The sequence below is a fragment of the Amblyomma maculatum genome, chromosome 4, assembly GCF_055883805.1.
Source record: "Amblyomma maculatum isolate TAMU_Amacu chromosome 4, ASM5588380v1, whole genome shotgun sequence".
Classification (NCBI taxonomy): domain Eukaryota; kingdom Metazoa; phylum Arthropoda; class Arachnida; order Ixodida; family Ixodidae; genus Amblyomma; species Amblyomma maculatum.
This window is the reverse complement of record NC_139347.1, coordinates 89,887,597-89,905,290: the sequence shown is the minus strand read 5'-3', so window position 1 is coordinate 89,905,290 and position 17,694 is coordinate 89,887,597. Positions and strand designations below refer to the sequence as shown.

The window sequence follows — 17,694 nt, the reverse complement described above, 5'->3', positions numbered from 1 at the left end:
CGGCTTTACGCAAATCAGCGTAAATGCGGATATTTCATTTCTGTCTCGCAAGTACAACCCGGTGCTGTCAAATCAAAGAGCGCGAATCGGCGCTTTTAGGACAATCTGAGAGTGGGTACTTCACATTTTAACGACTTTTCAGTGCCTACTATTTCCGTTAGTGGTACTTCGATCAACACTGGTGAGCGCTAATCTTGAAGACTGCAGCGAAGGGACGCGTTATCGCGATAGCACATAGTCACTCGAAAACCCTGCCGCACTGAGAGGCGCAATCTCCTGCCCCTGCTTAGTCGACATAATGATGACGTCATAAGGGTCATTTACGCGACCACGAAGAACCAATCGCAGAGCGCACCTACAGGAGTCAAGTTTAAAGATTGCTCCTTGGTTCATCCTGTAAATTTGAGTCGTACCTCAATCACCGATGAGTATCCGCTCATGTGTTGACGAATGTAAAAGAGAAACTGGTGCAAATGCAAAAAAGCCGTTGAGTTCAGAGTACGCTCTACGAGTCCTCATCCTTATTTAATAAGGGGCAGAGTTCAAATGACGTAAAATATTGCACATAGCAGCATAACGATACAAAAATGCTAGCGTTCTCTACTGCGAAATGACACTGTATCTTCCACCCGGCATGACATCCGCGTGAAGGCTATGTATTGTAGCCTGCTGGTGGCAGTGACATTAAAAAGAATTTGCGAAAATAGCAGACGAGAATGTCATTCATCGGTAGGACATATAAGGCATCGGAGCCTAGGATAGCGAAAGGTAGGTTTTTTTCTGCAAAGAAATGAAAAGGGCGCAATACAACGTTTTTTTCTTTTCTTTTCTTACTGTACTTCTTTGCAGTTGCAACGTTCCAATCGCGCCTGTAGCCTCGCAGAGCCTGGAAGAGATATTGAAACACATCTAGCTACTTTAACCATGCAATTCTCTTCTCTTGGAACTGGTCACAATAAGTATTGAAACCAATTCAGCCTTAAATTCAACTGCACAGAGTGTTTCTCCTGCTAGTGCTCGTACTTTTCTCGAACAATGCTGCGTTTTTGTTTTTTTGTCTCATCGCAGATTCTACAAGAGCTTGGATCTTGAGTCCTGCATGTGGAACTGGACAGCCTACTACACTCTTTCAGAGCTGGTTTCCGATTGCGGTGGTTCCATTAATCATGATGGACAGGCAAGTGTATGCTTCCTACCTGCTGTATGCTTAGTGACAATATGCCAGGATTCTTATCAACAAGAGCCCTGACAGTATGCTTGTAGTTTATTTATTGATTCGCGCGCGCATGAACGAACTCAAGCTGCTTGCAAAGGTGAATAAACCTCACGTATACGAGTTTCTAATATAAGCGAAAAGTCGCTTAAGAAAGCTTGAATATTCTGTGGTGCTCATGAATGCGTATGCTTATATAATAAAACTAAAAGAAAGTGTCCTCCAAGAAAGGCGTCCGCACTCACACGCTGCAGCGCATGCACAGAAAAAAATTTCAGCCACGAAGTTTCGACTGAAAGTACCCGGGCTGTGCTGCGAGACATGCGCAGAAGTAAATATTCATTGCAAAGTGTACTCTGAATGGCCTATTATTGCAACAGCGTTGGAGTTCTCCGTAATAAAATTTTCTGATCACTCTACAGAGGTCACGTGATCTTATGACGTCATCAACTTCTTAACCAACCCAGCAATCAGGTAAACAGGTCGGATGACCAGACCACTGCTTTGTCTACGAGGTGTGTGACGATGTACAGTCGTGAGCAAAAGTGCTATACAACACTCAGCCAGTGACAGAGCTCGGGGAAAATGCATAAAAATGCCGCCTAGCGACAGCGCACGAAACAGCGACAGTGACACAGGCATGTGGATAAAATGGGGCAGTGCCACTATTGTTCCGATCCCAGATATCTGTTGCTACATGAAATTGGCATGCAGTTTTCGGGGAGAGGCCGCTAGGGGGCCAAGAAGAGCGGACGCACCTCAGCACGGCTCCGCGAAACCTTGCTCGCTACAGAATTAAGGGACCAGGTACGGACGTGAAACTGCACCACTACGAGCAGAAGGTGAGTGGGTTACTCCCACCAATTTTGGTTCCCCTAGCTCCAGCCAAAATATCGAGAACCGTCCGAAAGCGACTCAAGCGGCACTGCCGCCGCGCTAAGCCTAGCGCTTTGGATTGCCACCGTACCGCCGTGCACAATGCAAGTGCAAGTTGAGGGTCAGACCCTCAAAGAGGGAGACTTTAATCCTTCAGAATGGACTAACGTGCTCAGTACCTACCAGAAAAAAAGAAACATCACGCAACCAAGCAGACAACGCGGGACCCGCGTCGTCGTCAGCGTCCGCGTGGAGACCGACGTACAAACCCAACGGAACGCAGTTGCGCGCCACAAGGATTGTTGAACGCCGCAACAGACAAGTAGCGCCACTACCTCATCAAGCATACAAGGTCATCTTCCGCTCACAAGGAGGGTTATATCTCCCCACAGTGCAGCCACAGCAACTGCTCCGAAGTATTTGTGCAGCAGCCAACACACCACTGGGAGATCATGTCCAGCTACGCATCCATCCAAGTAACAACACTTGCACGATGGCCACAACAAGCAAAGAGGCCGCACTTCAACTGGCGCAGGTGAAGATTATAACGCACGCCTGCAAGGAGTACGCAGTCACTGCGTACATAGCGCCAGCATCGGACGCTGTCCGAGGCGTCATTACGAATGCCTTTTGGAACGAAGCAGACCAAGAAATCGTTCAAGATCTCAAAAGACGAAACCCAGATGCGGACATTGTAGCCGCTCGTCGTATGGGACGCACTAAGTCTATTCTAGTGATTTTCGCACAAGGCCCACTTCCCCGGAAACTAATTTACTTTGGCGGTGTACACCTGTGTACACCATACCGTTCAAGGCCAGAGGGCTGCACCAACTGCCGGCAACCGGGTCATCGCTACGATGTTTGCCCGCATCCGAAGCAATCAAAATGCCCAAGATGTGGCGTCGACCATGGAGCGGACCATGAGGGACTCTGCATCCCCCAGTGTATACTGTGTGGTGGTGAACACTTAACGGGAACAGGATGGTGCAAGGCAAAGCAACGCGTGACACGGCCCCGGCACAGAGATTCCGTTGGACAGCCTCGCCTCAGTGGAAGCGCTTCCAGAGAACGCTCTTCACGACGGACGCGTCAAGACGACACAACTGACGAGAAGCGCATGGGAATCACGTGGGCAGAAAGGGTCGCCCGCACTCCAGACAGTCAGGCGGAGGAGATGGCCCGGCTCAGGGAGGAGGTAAGACGCCTACAGCAACACCTCTCCCACTCATCCTCGACCTTATCTCCTTCATTGCACCCAGATACCAACTCAAATGTTCCTCCTCCCACCACCCCCCTAACCACCCAAACTCCATCCCCTCCTGCTACTCCCCCGCCTAAAAAGAAACGCATAGAGTCAAACAGCGACACCGATCCTCTAGCTGAACTAGAAGCCCGCTTAGAGGCGAAATTTCAAGCAAAATTCGAACTCTTCCAGCAAAAAATGGAAGAACGATTCCAAACCCTAACGGCCCAGCTAGAGGCGCGGCTAAACACATTCTGTGACCATCTAACTGTTAAAGTAGAAACGATGGTAGAGGGGGCAATTACCCGCATAATGAACGTAGTTGACGCCAGATTGGCTACACTCCCCATCCAACCATCCCCCACTTCTTCCTTCCCAAGCCATCCCTCTATCCAACCACCAATACCCCCCTCCGTAGCACCCCAAGTGCAGCATGATGGCAGCTCATCCTCACTCCCTCTCCAACCATCCCCCACTTCTCTCTTCCCAAGCCATCCCTCTATCCACCCACCAAGCTATCCCTCTATCCAACCACCAATACCCCCCTCCGTAGCACCCCAAGTGCAGCATGATGGCAGCTAATCCTCCAATTCTTAAGGGCAACAACAACCCACTAATAATCTGGCATTGGAACTGCCGGAGCATTAAGCGAAAGCGGGATCCTCTAGTGCAACTCATTACTAGCAACTCGTCACCCCCAGACCTTATACTTCTACAAGAAACTCGTATAGCACTCAACATACCAGGATATACAGCATACCATGCACCTAGCGTGGACAAGCCCGTGGTTACAACCTACATCAGACGCACACTCAGACACACAATACACGACTATACACACGAGGTAGCACACATTACCGTAGAAATTATACCGAATGATGTTACTAAAGAATCATTAATAGTCTCCAATATATACAACCCTCCTAGTAGCCCCGCATCTCGTTGCGCGAATCTAATTAGGACAATAGCAAAGGAAGCCAAGAAAACACCTTTATTAATAGCGGGGGACCTAAACTGCGCACACGCTGATTGGGGATACAGCCGTACAAACAGCAGAGGAGAGGTTCTGTACAATCAGATACAGCAGTCACAGCTATCCGTACATAATGATTTTGAAATGCCCACCAGACAGGGTACAGTTGGTATTATGGATACCAGCCCAGATCTCACGCTCGGCAGACACATCCCGCACCTGAAATGGGAACGAACCGGACACACATTAGGCAGCGATCATTATATCATCGCCCTAACCCTTGAGGGACCACAGTGCACGCCAAATACATATAAGCATCGTTTGGTGAACTGGGAAAATTTTCGAAAACAACGACAAAACACCCCTGCTGAAGACAACATAGAATTAAGGCAATGGGTGCGACAACTACTTCAGGACCAGGAAAATAATACGCAGATCATTGATACAAACGAAGATGTGCCAACGTTAGATGCCAGAATGGCGCATTTACTTGAGGCCCACCGTAGTTTAAATAAACGGTATGCCACACAGAAGCACAACCGCAAACTTAAGCAGAAGATTAATGATCTGGCCACCCAAATTGAAGACTATGGAGCGCAATTGTTTCAGCAGAATTGGACACAAATATGTGAAGGGCTAAAAGGAAATCTCACCACAAAGCGTGCATGGCACCTACTTCGGCACCTTCTGGACCCAACCCAGAGCAAGACATATACACGAAACATAATAGCTAGACTAACCCATCAACACAGAGATGACACAGATGCCCTACTAGCTACTCTAAAGCATATGCACACCACCCCGGGTCAACCACAATCCCTTCCCTCCTATGCAGGAGGACCAAATGATATATTAGATGCTGCAATAACGACGTCAGAAATACGGGCAGCACTTCACAAGCTCAAGAACACAACGCCAGGCGAAGATCAGGTTTCAAATGCGGCGCTAAGAAATCTAGATGATAAATCATTGGAGCAACTAACGGACCTCTATAACAAACACTGGGAAGAAGGGACACTCCCAGCAGAATGGACACACGGGAAAGTAATTCTCATACCAAAACCCAATAAGCCAATTTCCCCAGCGAATATGCGCCCAATATCGCTCACCTCAAACTTAGGAAAACTCTTTGAACAGGTTATACTAGCTCGGCTAACTGCATACATGGATGACACGGACCAATACCCGCACTCAATGCTCGGTTTCAGGCCCCGTCTATCTACGCAGGACGCTATGCTGCAGCTAACGTCAGCAGTGCTTGACCCACATATACCAACGCATACTAAGGCGATACTAGCAATAGATCTCAAAAAAGCGTTTGATAATGTACAACACACAGCAATCCTACAGGCACTCACTAACATTCAAACTGGTCCTAGGGTTTACAACTACATAAGAGCCTTCCTTCAGCACAGGACAGCCACACTTCACATCGACAATCTCCACACCTCACCGTACACGCTTGCCAACGTGGGGACGCCGCAAGGCTCCGTTCTTTCCCCGTTTCTGTTCAACATTACCCTTATCCCCTTAACCGCAGAACTACAGAAAATCCCTCACCTCGGTCACACCATATACGCCGATGACATCACACTCTGGACAACACACGGATCAGACGGTGAAATCGAAGACACGCTACAAACAGCAGCAGACACGATAGTCAAGCTTACCGCAACAATCGGATTAGAGTGCTCCCCAGAAAAATCAGAATTACTAATCATACCCCCTAAAGGACGGACCTACCAAAGTCCCATAGAAATTCGAATTCAGGGAAGACAAGTACCACAGGTTCATACCATCCGCATTCTGGGACTATACCTGCAACAGGATGGAAAGAACATCGACACAATTAAGCGGCTCAAAAAGGCCGTTGCAAACACCACACAAATCATAAAAAGGGTGACAGGACGCGCACATGGGCTTCGAGAGGCGGACACACTTCGAGTAGTGCACGCCTATACCCTCAGCAGAATTCTTTATGCTACACCATACCTCAAACTATCATGCAGTGAGGTCCACCAAATAGACTCATTAATTCGGCAAGCAACAAAGGCAGCACTTAAATTACCGAAAAGCACTAGTAACGAGAGACTACTCGAACTTGGAGTCCATAATACCATACATGAACTTCGAGAGGCCCATTTACAAGCACAATACCTCAGATTAGCTGCTACAACTACCGGGCGACATATACTCACTAAGCTAGGCATCACTATTCCTGCAAACAATTCATCCCTATTAACACTCCCTAGCCAAATTTACACTTCAATCTATGTCAAACCATTACCGCGGAACATGCACCCCCACTATGACCAAGGTCGCAGGAAGGCGCGCGCGGCAGCGCTCCACAAATGGTACGGGAATGAGCCCGATGCCGTTTGGGTAGATGCCGCCTGCGATGAGAGCGGAGCCACTGCAGTTGTCCACAACCCCCACATTTCCCCCTTAACTATTGAGCTTCCTTCAGGCACGACCCCTGAAGAAGCCGAGGAGACCGCTATAGCTATTGCTCTGGCATACACCGATGCCAGTTACATACTCAGTGATTCAAAAACTGCCATTCTAAATTATGCCAGGGGCCGGGTTCATCCTCCGGCGCACCGCTTGCTGCACATGCCCACCTCCCACCTCCCCCGACGGATTGAGCTCATCTGGGTGCCTGCGCACTCGGGAAATCCCGGCAACGAGGCTGCCGACTCCTTAGCCCGAGGGTCTAGAAACCGGGCACAGGCGGACCTCATGGGGGATTTCTCGAAGGATCGTATGCACTCGTTTGCTGAGTTCACCGCAAACTCCCGCGCTGAGCGCCTCATCTATCCGTCACCCCACCCATCCCTCACTATCAGAGAACAGTCAATCTGGCGTCGTCTACAGACACGAACTCTACCGACACCAGCTCTACTTTCGAAATTTCAGCCGGTATCCCCCCTATGCACTTTGTGCTCCCACCCCAAGGCCACTCTTACCCACATTCTTTTATCCTGCCCGGCGTCTCCTCCCCCCGCCGGGCCGGTGCCTCTCCGAACCTGGGAGGACTGGGAGACCTCACTGCGATCAGCGGACCCGGCCAGGCAGAAGATCGTCGTCAGCCGGGCCGCATACGTCATGGATAAACATAATATGAACGTTTAGATCGTGAGTGGGGTCGTGCGGAGACCCAGGAGGCCTGCGTGCCTCGAATTCTTCTGCAAATAAAGTTTTTCCTCCTCCTCCATGCAGTTTTCATGAGCTCCGCCACCGGCCGAGTGTTGTATACAACTTTTGCTCACGACTCTACATTACATGGCAGACTTGGCAAGGACTCCGGCAGGTGGCGGTTAAGGTGACATGGCCGAGCGCTGATTGGTCACTGATGTTTGTGACGTCATGAAATGATGTGACATGGGCAAGTCTGCAGATGCCGAAAGCGGCGGGAGTGGGTTGGATCCAGAGCCTGCTAGAAGTGTTTTTAAGGAAACAATGAAGAGCGACAGCGAGCACATCAGGATGCAATGAAAGGAACCCTCATAGCAACAACGTTGCCTCCAATGCTGCTACATTCCTTTCTTAAGATGACTAAGTGTCCCTATATATTTTTTTTTTCTCGAGCTCAAAAAGTGGTGTCAAAGTTTCACGGGCGCTAAACAAAATGGACTTCACCATGAGTGCTACCCTTTTCTCTAGACGTGAGCAAGCTTTCTGAAATTGAACACGCTTGAAAGTGGCGCACAGCTTGATGGTGTTCCACTTTCGCGACGCCGGACACGGTAGAACGTCATCAGTATATAAGGAAACACACTAATAGCTATCATTTCTGAAAAAGAACTTTTTTAATTAATTAAATGCGTCTGGAATTAATTTCACTACAGTCCGGGTTGAGTAACATGTTTCTACAAAGCGGCACGACGCCCATACAGAATATATGACTCGAAAAGGCCACAACGGCTTTCGCGAGGAGATGAATAAATCGGCAGTCTTTCCTTTTAATTCTCACTGCCATTTAGGCAAAATTGCTCGCAGGACCTATTCTTTTGCGAGGTAGGTGCGGTTTACGGAAAATGCGAGATTTAGGCTCTCGCGAAAATAGTCTAGTTTATAGTTCTTGTGCAATTTTTCCCCTTCCCAGTCAGCTTATCCTCTTCGATACGGGTCACAACAGTCATGCCGCTAAGCCGGTGCACAGATGACCGGTGAATATTATTTTGTATCGCGATGCTGTGGTTTTTCGAGCCGGAATAATATACTAGTGTTCAGTTAAAATTCGAGCATGCTTACGCAGTAGCAGCAACGACAACGAAATTCCGGCAAAGCCACTTCCACCCTTTGGAACACAGCTTACAAAGGGTCAGCTACTATGTGCTCAAAGGGGCCGGTTTCTTTTTTCTTGAGACTCAGCGAGACATTACCATGCATGCTGATTGACTGATGTCAAATGCGCAGGCGCTGAACCTGGTGCAGTCGTACGTATCCATGTCGGTACCCCTGTACGTGTCCTACGTACTTCACTCGACTGCTGCCACAGGCGGCTGGCAACACAGCGACATGGTGACCGAACTCAAGATCAGCTTCGTCTATAACACGGCCATCCTTTGGGACCACGGCATCTCCACGTACCTAGACTCTCACCTTAACGGTCAGTACACATGACCGGGTTCGTTTCAACGCTTCATTACTTCGCTTTAGTTAATCCTGCCGTGCCTTGCTAACACACTGCACAAAGGTATAAATGAGACCACTTCTTGTTGTTCCTCTCTCCCCAGGAAGCATATATCCGACCCAGATGAGAATCAACGACCACGGACAGCTAGTCGTACGGTTTCGAACGGTGGCCGGATTTCATGGGCAGTATATTCTCGAAAGCAGAGGTAAATTTACTCCGTTCTTCATTTCGGGAAAATAACCTTCAATGCAAAGATAGATGAAACCTATACATTTTTTTTTATTTTTAAGGGTACACTTGTCACAAAGATTCAATGCGTAAACGATTTTAATCATTCTTTTTTCTTTACATGGTCTCAGAATTCAAGAAGATGTCCTATGTCACGTCTGAAGAGCAGCCCGACATCACTTTCACACTCAAACTTATACGGAGAGACGCTACGTACAACGAAGCTCAGCAGGAGTGGGAATTCATCTCGGACGTTGCTGTAAGTCAAGCCCTCGCATAGATTTCTGCTCCTTGCTTGCATCAATCTTTGATTCTTTTCTGAACCAGCTGGACATCTAGACTGATACGAATATGCCTAAATGATTATAGTGGCTGCCTAGAGATCTTTCCTGAAGTGAACAGAGATTGAAAACCCATAGCTACTGAAAGCAGAGGCTGTCCACATTCCAAGCCACCAACGGTGATGCATTGAACAGTATGTAGGATATAAATAACCATGACCGAAGAAATTTAGCGGCAGCTTTGTAACGAGCCATATTGCAAGCTGGAGTGGGACGTCTGTGCAGTGGCAAAGACGTGATATCAAGCAAACGAGCACGGCAAGGCTTCCGCTCTTACTCTCTTCGCACTATTCAATTTTTCTCAAACCTGGGTCCGCACATGAAACGCCGTGTGAGCATAACTGAATGCACATCCATTTTATGCAGCAATATTTCGGCTTGGTTTCTAACAACCATACTACATAGCACATTTTACCCCGCACATGTATCCATAAATGAGCCCGTGTCATACCATATGTTTTCCTTTACGATTAAACCCTCCTTTCCTTCTCTAGGGGTGCCGCTTCCGTTTACTTCATATTTAAGAAAATCGAGATGCCAATTAATTGTCTTTTCTCTTTTTTATAGCTTTTCAGTTAGTCTGTGACAACGACTGACGTTTCCACAGTCTCGACTTTGACGGGCCGTGCGGTGAGGGTGGGAAAACTTTTTTGGAAAGACAAGTGGCTATAAGCTCTACAGAAAGAATATTGGCAGCTTTAGGCATTAAGCCCTTGGTAAGGGTGCATGGTGACTGGCGCGGCGTCGCAGGTGAAGGACTACTCGGGAACGTACCGCATACATCTAGTACCGTGCACGGTGCGCGAGGGCACCCGCTTCTTGGAGCCGATGCGGTGCACGCCTCAGGAGCCGGTACCCTTCGAGCTGCCCATCCAGTTCCAGCAAGTGAGCGATCCGGTGCCCACGCGCTTCTCCCTGGACACTCAGTTCCACATCACGCGGCGCCGAGACCTGTGGCTGCGCAGGCCAGAGCAGCAGGCCGCAGAAGACGACGTGGACGTCTCCTTCGTTCCTGGTGAGCAGGAACCACAGGTGGTTCTTAGCGAATAGCGCGTACTTTGTTTACATACCTGGCGGTTATCGCCGGGGGAGCCGTGGCACCGGGCAGAGCACCCCCCTCGGCTTCGGTAGATAGTCAGTTCGACTTCCACTGCCGGTCGGTTACCCACCGGTTTTATCAAATGGGCACCAGCTATGGTCCGGCCTGGTGCTCGGCTTACCAGGGCCCATGGCTTGAGAAGCGGGCCTGCGGCTTCAGAGCCCAACATCGTGCACCATAAGAGCCACTTCTATAGGCTCACGGTTCCATTCAACCTCAACAGATCTCGATGTCCAATTTGAGAACTAAGCCAACGATGACCTGCCTAAAGTAGCCTGCGAGGTCTTTCGAAACTGGATTTTGGCCCGCGAGGGGCGCAGCGGTGTTTACGGAGCTTCTCCCAAGCTTCTACCCCCGAAGAAAGCCAGGCGCCAGGCCGGAGGACTCTTGTACACAGTTTTACCAGTGGGTGTCCGGCGGTGTGTTTCGAACCAACCACCTCCCGCAGCTGAGACGAGCGCCCTAACCACTAAGCCACGGCTGCAGTGTGGTCTTGCTGCACTAGCACAAATATGTCACAGCTCTGACGCTTCAAGTTCGAAACTTTGTGGTGGACTGGAAGGGTAGTCGATGTTTTTTAGTATTTATTGTCTCCACGTGATTGGCAGAGGTTCTGAACAGTTCAAAGGCTATTCAAGGGCCCAAGAACCACGCAGATCCTTCCCCCGTGTTCATGGAGTTGGGCTTGCTGCATAACGAAGGCTAAGTTGTTCACAGCTCAGTTATCATTTCAACTTATATATGACTAAAGTCATCATGCCTTGACACCAGAGTAGTGTAAAGCGTCTCGGAAGCTCACTGTAATTTTTCTTGCGCCATATCTCTCGTTTTTATTTTGACCCGTAGGTGACAAGATATATGGCAAGATAATGGTGAGCCCACTGCAGAGCCTGGGCCACTCGTTCGCGCTGTTCATCGAGAAGTGCTTCCTTTGCACGGGAGTCGACGGCTACATCCCGCGCTACGAACCTGACCAGGAATACTATGGCTGCATTGCGGAGTCAGCCAACCTGCGTTACGTCATCAAGATCATCGTAAGCGCCATTGTAATCCTCGACCTTTTGAGTGAGAGTCCTAGAGAATAGGCTGTAAGCCATGTATAGTTTGACTCTCCTCTGAGTAACGCTTCCTTGCACAAAAAAAAAGAAAAAACTGAAACGAAAGTATCATAATTCCATTGTCCTTACTCTGTTCACCTCTTTCCCACAACCGCGCAGGACAAGGAGGCTCCTAGCACCGTCTCCGATCAACTGCACGGGACTCTGTTCAATGCCACTCTAGTATCGGATAACGGTGACCACGAAGTGGCTACCATGTGGAACGACCCGGGTACCGACGGCTTCCATTTCCTTGCCGACCCGCTCTTCAAGGTGGACACCACTTTTTCATCCTCTTGGGTTACATCCCTTCAGCGGTAGAGAAAGGCATGGACGTAATTAGGTGAAGCTATAATCCGGAAGAGAGGTGTCCCGAACTTGATGTGAGCAACAGATTACTTCTGCTGACACAGGAAAATTAGTTAAAATCGAGGAATCAGCACTTTGTCGTTTATAATTAATTAATTAAAGAATTTTTCTTTGCCAAAGTAAATACAAAACTTGTGTGATCTGATTATAACTCTAGTCGTCAAGTACATGGACACTAAACATACGCAGCCATAGTTGAGTAGTGTGGGTACTTCTGTCAATTCTTAGCACCACTTATGATGATCAAAATAGTTCAACGAACGACGCTTTCTGCAAGCGTTCGATTGATTGAACACGAATTTCATTAAAAGTGCCGCACTGCTTCGAAGGAGCACACCCGTAAGAGTGCAAGCACCACGATGGGTCTAGACTCCCTGTTGCATTTACAGGTAATATAGCGAGTGTTTCAAATCATAAACGTGGTTAATAAGATGACATAAGGTCTTCTCAACTACTATTTATCTGATGACCACGTTTTGTCTCGTCTGGCCAAATTGAGAACGAATGATCGCAGCGTGTAAACAAGGATCATTAAACCCTAAACAAAATGGAGACGGCAGCCAGACACAAGTTATGCCAGTGGGACGCTAAGCGGCTTGTTTGTGTGAAAGAGGACATTTTTTTGAATTTGTGCGCAAATCAAAAAAGAAAAGAAAGCATGAAGAATAGAAGCTAGAAGTTTTATAGGGCATAACCTCTGGTTAGCTGTCCCATGCACTCAGGGCAGGCGACAGTGAAAGTGGAGGAATACGGTACAGGAAACGTCGCTCTGTATCACTTTAGCAGAGCTGCCGAGCATACCCTTCCACAGTGGACAAGGAGGGCACAGATGTAGATGGGACAGGCGCTCTACTGCTCTATTGCCACGTATGTGTCGTCCGTTAAACTTTTTGCGCTGCTTTCTAAAAGCGTACATCGACTAGCCCGAACCAAGTTTCTGTTGTACTCTTCAAGACATCGATGAAATATTGTTTTGGTCATTGACGTCAAAAATGAATGCCCGCCAGTAGCTTCCTGTCGCTGTGAACTACGCTGTAAAATATTACTGATATGATCAACACTAACAATTCAAAGGTGCGTCTTTAAGCGATTCGTTTGCTGTTTTGCTGGGTTTCAGCATAATAAGACACTATATACTAACAGCTCCAAGTTTTCACGTTTTTGACTCCCTAAACACGATCGTTCTGCAGGTCGCCTCAGGCACCCTCTGGTTCATCCATTGCATATACACGCTACGGGCGAAAGAAAATGGCGCCGTGCACACAGCCAGGCGGTTCGGCAAGCGTCACGCACTGTTCCCGGCGGGAGAGGGAGGCAACCTGCGCCACCTGGCACAACGCTCGGTGCTGGTGGAGGCCGAGAGCATCGGCAAGAACGGCCGGGGCACCAACATGCATCAGATCATGCTCTCGGACGCACTGCAGAGCACGTGGACCTACAGGTCGGACGGCGGACAAGACTCGGCCAATGAGCTGCCGTGGTTCGTCGTGTGCAGCGTTCTCGCGGCCGCCTTGCTTGTGGGCATCGCCATCACGGTCGTCGTGTGCCGCAAGCGACGCAGCTCGGCGAGCCTGGCAGCGGGAGATCGCGCTGTGACAGTGTGTTGTTCCGGTTCCGGAAAGAGCCGCGTATGTGCTTCCGGTTATGTGCCCAACACCGAGTTCGCAGGGACGGAAGTGTAGTGCTGGTCACGCGGGACTCCGGAGATGGGACGGAGTTGGTGATTCTTTGTGAATACCTGAGGCGGTATGCTTACCGCAATGAGCACTGGACGCAGGACGGTCTCGCGGTGCTCTTTTGAAATGACATATCAGCGTGTAGAGATGTGCCTTATGTGTGTTAGCATTTTCGCATTTGTGAAATCCGTTGTGTGAAAAACATAGGCCGACAAGCTAGGGAAGGCAAGTAGATTATATGCATCAGGAGGTGCCTACCATGAATCTTTACATCAACGCCTCCTAACGTCGGTTGCAATTCAACGATGTTAATGCAAACAGTTTTGACATTCGAGACAACCGTCTTGCCTGTACAAATGCGCTTTGTTCACCATTTCTGCCTGCTGTCTACATTTTTTTCTCTTGCCAACAACAAAAACAAAAAAAAGACGCGAGAGGTTAGTTGCGACGACTGTGATGTCGAGTGCTACTGTCATGTCTCCAAGTGTCACTCACAGCGACTAGCTAGTCTTCTCAATCTGATTTCCTTGACCGCTGAGCATAGATATTCACATGTGGGCTTGAGGCATGCTTTTCTCTTGTTGCCGATGTCGGTATATGCCAAAAGCCGTGGCTTGATGCAGTCGTGAGCACTGCCACATTTGTCCCTAACAGTGTCTGTGAAAATCCACAAAATCACGAATGCATTCGGGACCAATATACAAAAGAAATCCAAGTTCTTTTCAGAACCCATGAAACGCCTTGCGTGGCAGATGCCATTCCTCATTGCTTTCCGCCATGTTTTGCCCCCCCCCCCCTCCTCCCACACCACCTCACCGATTCACTTGGGGAGTGGTTAAGGTGTCCTTGAACAATGAGGAACTTACAGTGCATTTACTTTCTCTTCAGTAATCTCGACAAGATGCTAGAATCAAACTAGCAATAAAAAACTGAAACCCGTAGTAATGAAGTTATTCGTTGTCCAACAATGACCTTGACAGACACTGCATGCAGCGTTGTTGCACGCGACGAAGCCAAAAGTATCAGGCTGAGGACCAGCTGCTGTCTCAAGATCTAGGCTTCCAGCACCGCAGCGAATGGTCATGTGCCATAACCAAGACGCTGCAGACGGTGCCAGAGACCGTTCTGCCCAAAGCTGCGTCTCCCCTCACATGTGCGTGTGTGCGCGAGTGAATGAAGAGTGCCAAAAGGACAACGTGCTTGTGACCATATACCTCACGTCATCTCGTCACCACCGATCGGGACCTCGTTTTGTACAAAGTTTTGCAAAGTGCAACGTCATCTGTTCTTGACAGACTGCGTGTTCCATGCGTTTCATTGCGTGCTTTATAGATGACATCAAGGTGTGTGGTCATTCGCGGCGAACGCGAATGCACACCCCCGAGTTGTATCCCAAAACTGTTGTTTGTGTTTGCTGCGCACTGCCTGTTCATTTTTGAAATGTGAAATACACGATGGTATTACCGTGCAAGTCTACACTGAAATACAAAGTTTTCTTGTCTACTATGAAGTATTACGCTCCGGGAGATTCACGTTTTAGTTTCAGCATCATGGATTCACTTTAACTCATGGGAAGGCACCGAGTGACAAGAGCCGCGCCATAACTGACTATCCTAAAATAGCGAGTTAGTGCAATCACGCATAGCTTGTGCTTGTCCTGAATAATATTTTCTTTCATGCATATATCGTACTTAACAAATCCCTCTTCTCCCCATCCTCATCAGCTGACGCCCAAAAGGGAGGTTCGTGTTCTTGCAGCCCTCATCGCATACGTGGCTACGTAAATCAGCTCTATCTCAGTTGTCTTTCATGCTGGATCCAATCCTATACGGCCGGTCTTCCCGTGTAAAAGGACGTTCCACGAATTTACGCCTGCTGCTGCAGCACTGGTGAACACAGAAAATGTGCCCCGGCCATAACTCATCTGTCAGAGTGAGCACCGCACACGACCTGTGGATGTTAACCTGTGGGTTTGAATCACTAATGGCACGTTACTGTCTCCTCCATTATTTTGTCTAAAAGAATCACCTGCCTAAAATGAATATGAAACTGTTTCGAACTGTAATCAGCACTCCCTAGAGAAGAATATTTCCTAATTTTTTCTCCAGTTTAAACGAATATTCGCTTCTTACGCGCACGTATTTTCAAGAGCTTGTTATTTCCTTAGCTTTATTTTTTTTTTTTTTGCCGAAAGGGAGAGCAATAAAACGAGCTGCTCGTTCCCTTCTCGTTGAGGTCAAGGTGTGGGTAAAGGATACACAACTCTCCCTTGGCGGGTATGGACAGAACGCTCGAGATTGCCGTGGAGTCCGTGTGTGACACAGCCACCATGCACGTGCAGCTTTCTCGTGCATCACATTTACTCGATTGATTGATTGATTGATTGATTGATTGATTGATTGATTGATTGATTGATTGATTGATTGATTGATTGATTGATTGATTGATTGATTGATTGATTGATTGATTGATTGATTGATTGATAGAAAACTTTATTGAGTGCATGGGAGTTCTCGGAGTTGTGGGTGGCCCGCCTATTCCGGCAGCCCAGTAGCCTGCGCCGCAGCGTGGGCCCTGCGAACCAGTCCTCGTTGTTGGTCGGGGTCCTCGCTGTGCAGGATAGCCTCCCACTGCTCCAAATTGGGATTAGGAAGTTTATCGATAAAGGGATTGAATTGGCATGTTCACACCATGTGAAAAGCCGTTGCTATTTCTCCACAGTGTGGGCACTCTGGTGTGTAAAGTGAGGGGTACCATTGGTGGCGTTTAAATGGTGTAACGAGAGTGTCTGTTTGTAGCCGGCGGAGGGTGTATTCTTCTGCCTTGTCTATAGTTTTGTGAGGTGTGGGGTATGTCTGTCTGTCTGGCCTGTCTGTAGGCCTGTAGGAGTTCAGCAAAGGTGATTATAGGCTGTGTGATATGCTCTTTTTCCTAATCGGCTAAGGGGGGATCCCGATGTAAGAGAGCTGGGGCGTGCCGGTGGGCGGCGTCATTCCTTCCTGTGTGTTCCGTGTGTCCCGGAAACCATATGATTGAGGCTCGATTAGGAGGGTGTTTTGCTAATAGTCAGACATGATTGATGGATGAGTCCGCTGGTAATATTCCTGCACGAATTTTGGGAGTCGGTGCGTACAATAGCGTTTGGGTTGGTAGCCAGTGCTAGTGCAATGGCTGCCTCCTCTGCGTGAGTGGGGTTGGATGTGCGGACTGATGCGCAGTGGACTAATTTGCCTTCGGGATTCGTTATGACGATGGTCATCCGCCCTTAGGGGAGTGATGGGAGCAATGAGGACGTTAGGGGAGCAATGAGGACGTCCTGTACGGTGGGACTACAAGACCAGCTCAGGTAACGTGAAGCGTTGCTCGGCGCCACGAACGACGCATGGCAGCATGAGGTCGAACGCTGCGGAAGTCTGGCCTCAGCACAAGCATGTTATCAGTGGGCATCGCTTTTTTTTTTTTTGGACGCAACGAGAAGAAAACCATAGATATCCTTTGATTTGATTGGCGATAACGTCATACTTTTACAAGCTCGGCCTAAGATACTCAGTATGCTTTATCTAGCAGCTTGATGCAATCGGATCTTTGAATTTCGTCGAATCCTAAAAATAATTGGAAAAAACATTTAAACTTCCCTTTAACGCCCTGATAACTTATAGGCCTCACTAGCTTTATGAGGTCGTAAGGGCACGAGAAACGCACGCATCTGCATGGTATGGCGGTGGCCGACCATTCTCCCATCTCCGCCCCGACGTCTAATTTCCGGGTAGAATTTCCGGTAGAAATGACCGATGTTGCGGCCGCTTGCCAAACTCTACAGGCTCAAAGTTGCAGCGCCGGGGCGACACAGACGAAATTGCCGATGTGGACGGAACCCCTATAGTAATCCGCGGCGACGCGCTGATTAGTATATGAAGCCAGGACTAAGAACTCCACATGC

The 17,694-nt window shown here is 48.6% G+C and overlaps 2 protein-coding genes across 2 annotated transcripts in view; both read left to right on the top strand.

Annotated features, from left to right (window-relative positions):
- The window catches only part of LOC146191625 (FRAS1-related extracellular matrix protein 2-like), a 166,131-nt gene extending 163,071 nt beyond the window's left edge, over nucleotides 1–3,060 (top strand). The window contains exons 17-19 of the mRNA XM_084600354.1: nucleotides 1,069–1,177; nucleotides 2,625–2,796; nucleotides 2,903–3,060. Coding sequence (XP_084456480.1) covers nucleotides 1,069–1,177; nucleotides 2,625–2,796; nucleotides 2,903–3,060 — 439 coding nt within the window. The remainder of the gene's footprint in view (nucleotides 1–1,068; nucleotides 1,178–2,624; nucleotides 2,797–2,902) is intronic.
- Nucleotides 3,061–8,737: 5,677 nt separating this feature from the next.
- Nucleotides 8,738–15,217, top strand: LOC146191624 (FRAS1-related extracellular matrix protein 2-like). The gene is made up of 7 exons (XM_084602147.1): nucleotides 8,738–8,917; nucleotides 9,045–9,149; nucleotides 9,304–9,431; nucleotides 10,264–10,528; nucleotides 11,459–11,646; nucleotides 11,830–11,982; nucleotides 13,269–15,217. The coding sequence occupies exons 1-7, from the start codon at nucleotides 8,755–8,757 to the stop codon at nucleotides 13,758–13,760; spliced, it is 1,494 nt and encodes a 497-aa protein (XP_084458273.1). The 5' UTR covers nucleotides 8,738–8,754; the 3' UTR covers nucleotides 13,761–15,217.
- Nucleotides 15,218–17,694: the final 2,477 nt, after the last annotated feature.

Bases quoted from the DNA above. Each gene is read 5' to 3' on its own strand.
- LOC146191624 (XM_084602147.1), top strand. From the start codon at position 8,755: ATGTCGGTACCCCTGTACGTGTCCTACGTACTTCACTCGACTGCTGCC. The intron at 8,918-9,044 runs GTCAGTACACAT...CTCTCTCCCCAG, and splicing joins CCTAGACTCTCACCTTAACG to GAAGCATATATCCGACCCAG. The intron at 11,983-13,268 runs GTGGACACCACT...ATCGTTCTGCAG, and splicing joins TTGCCGACCCGCTCTTCAAG to GTCGCCTCAGGCACCCTCTG.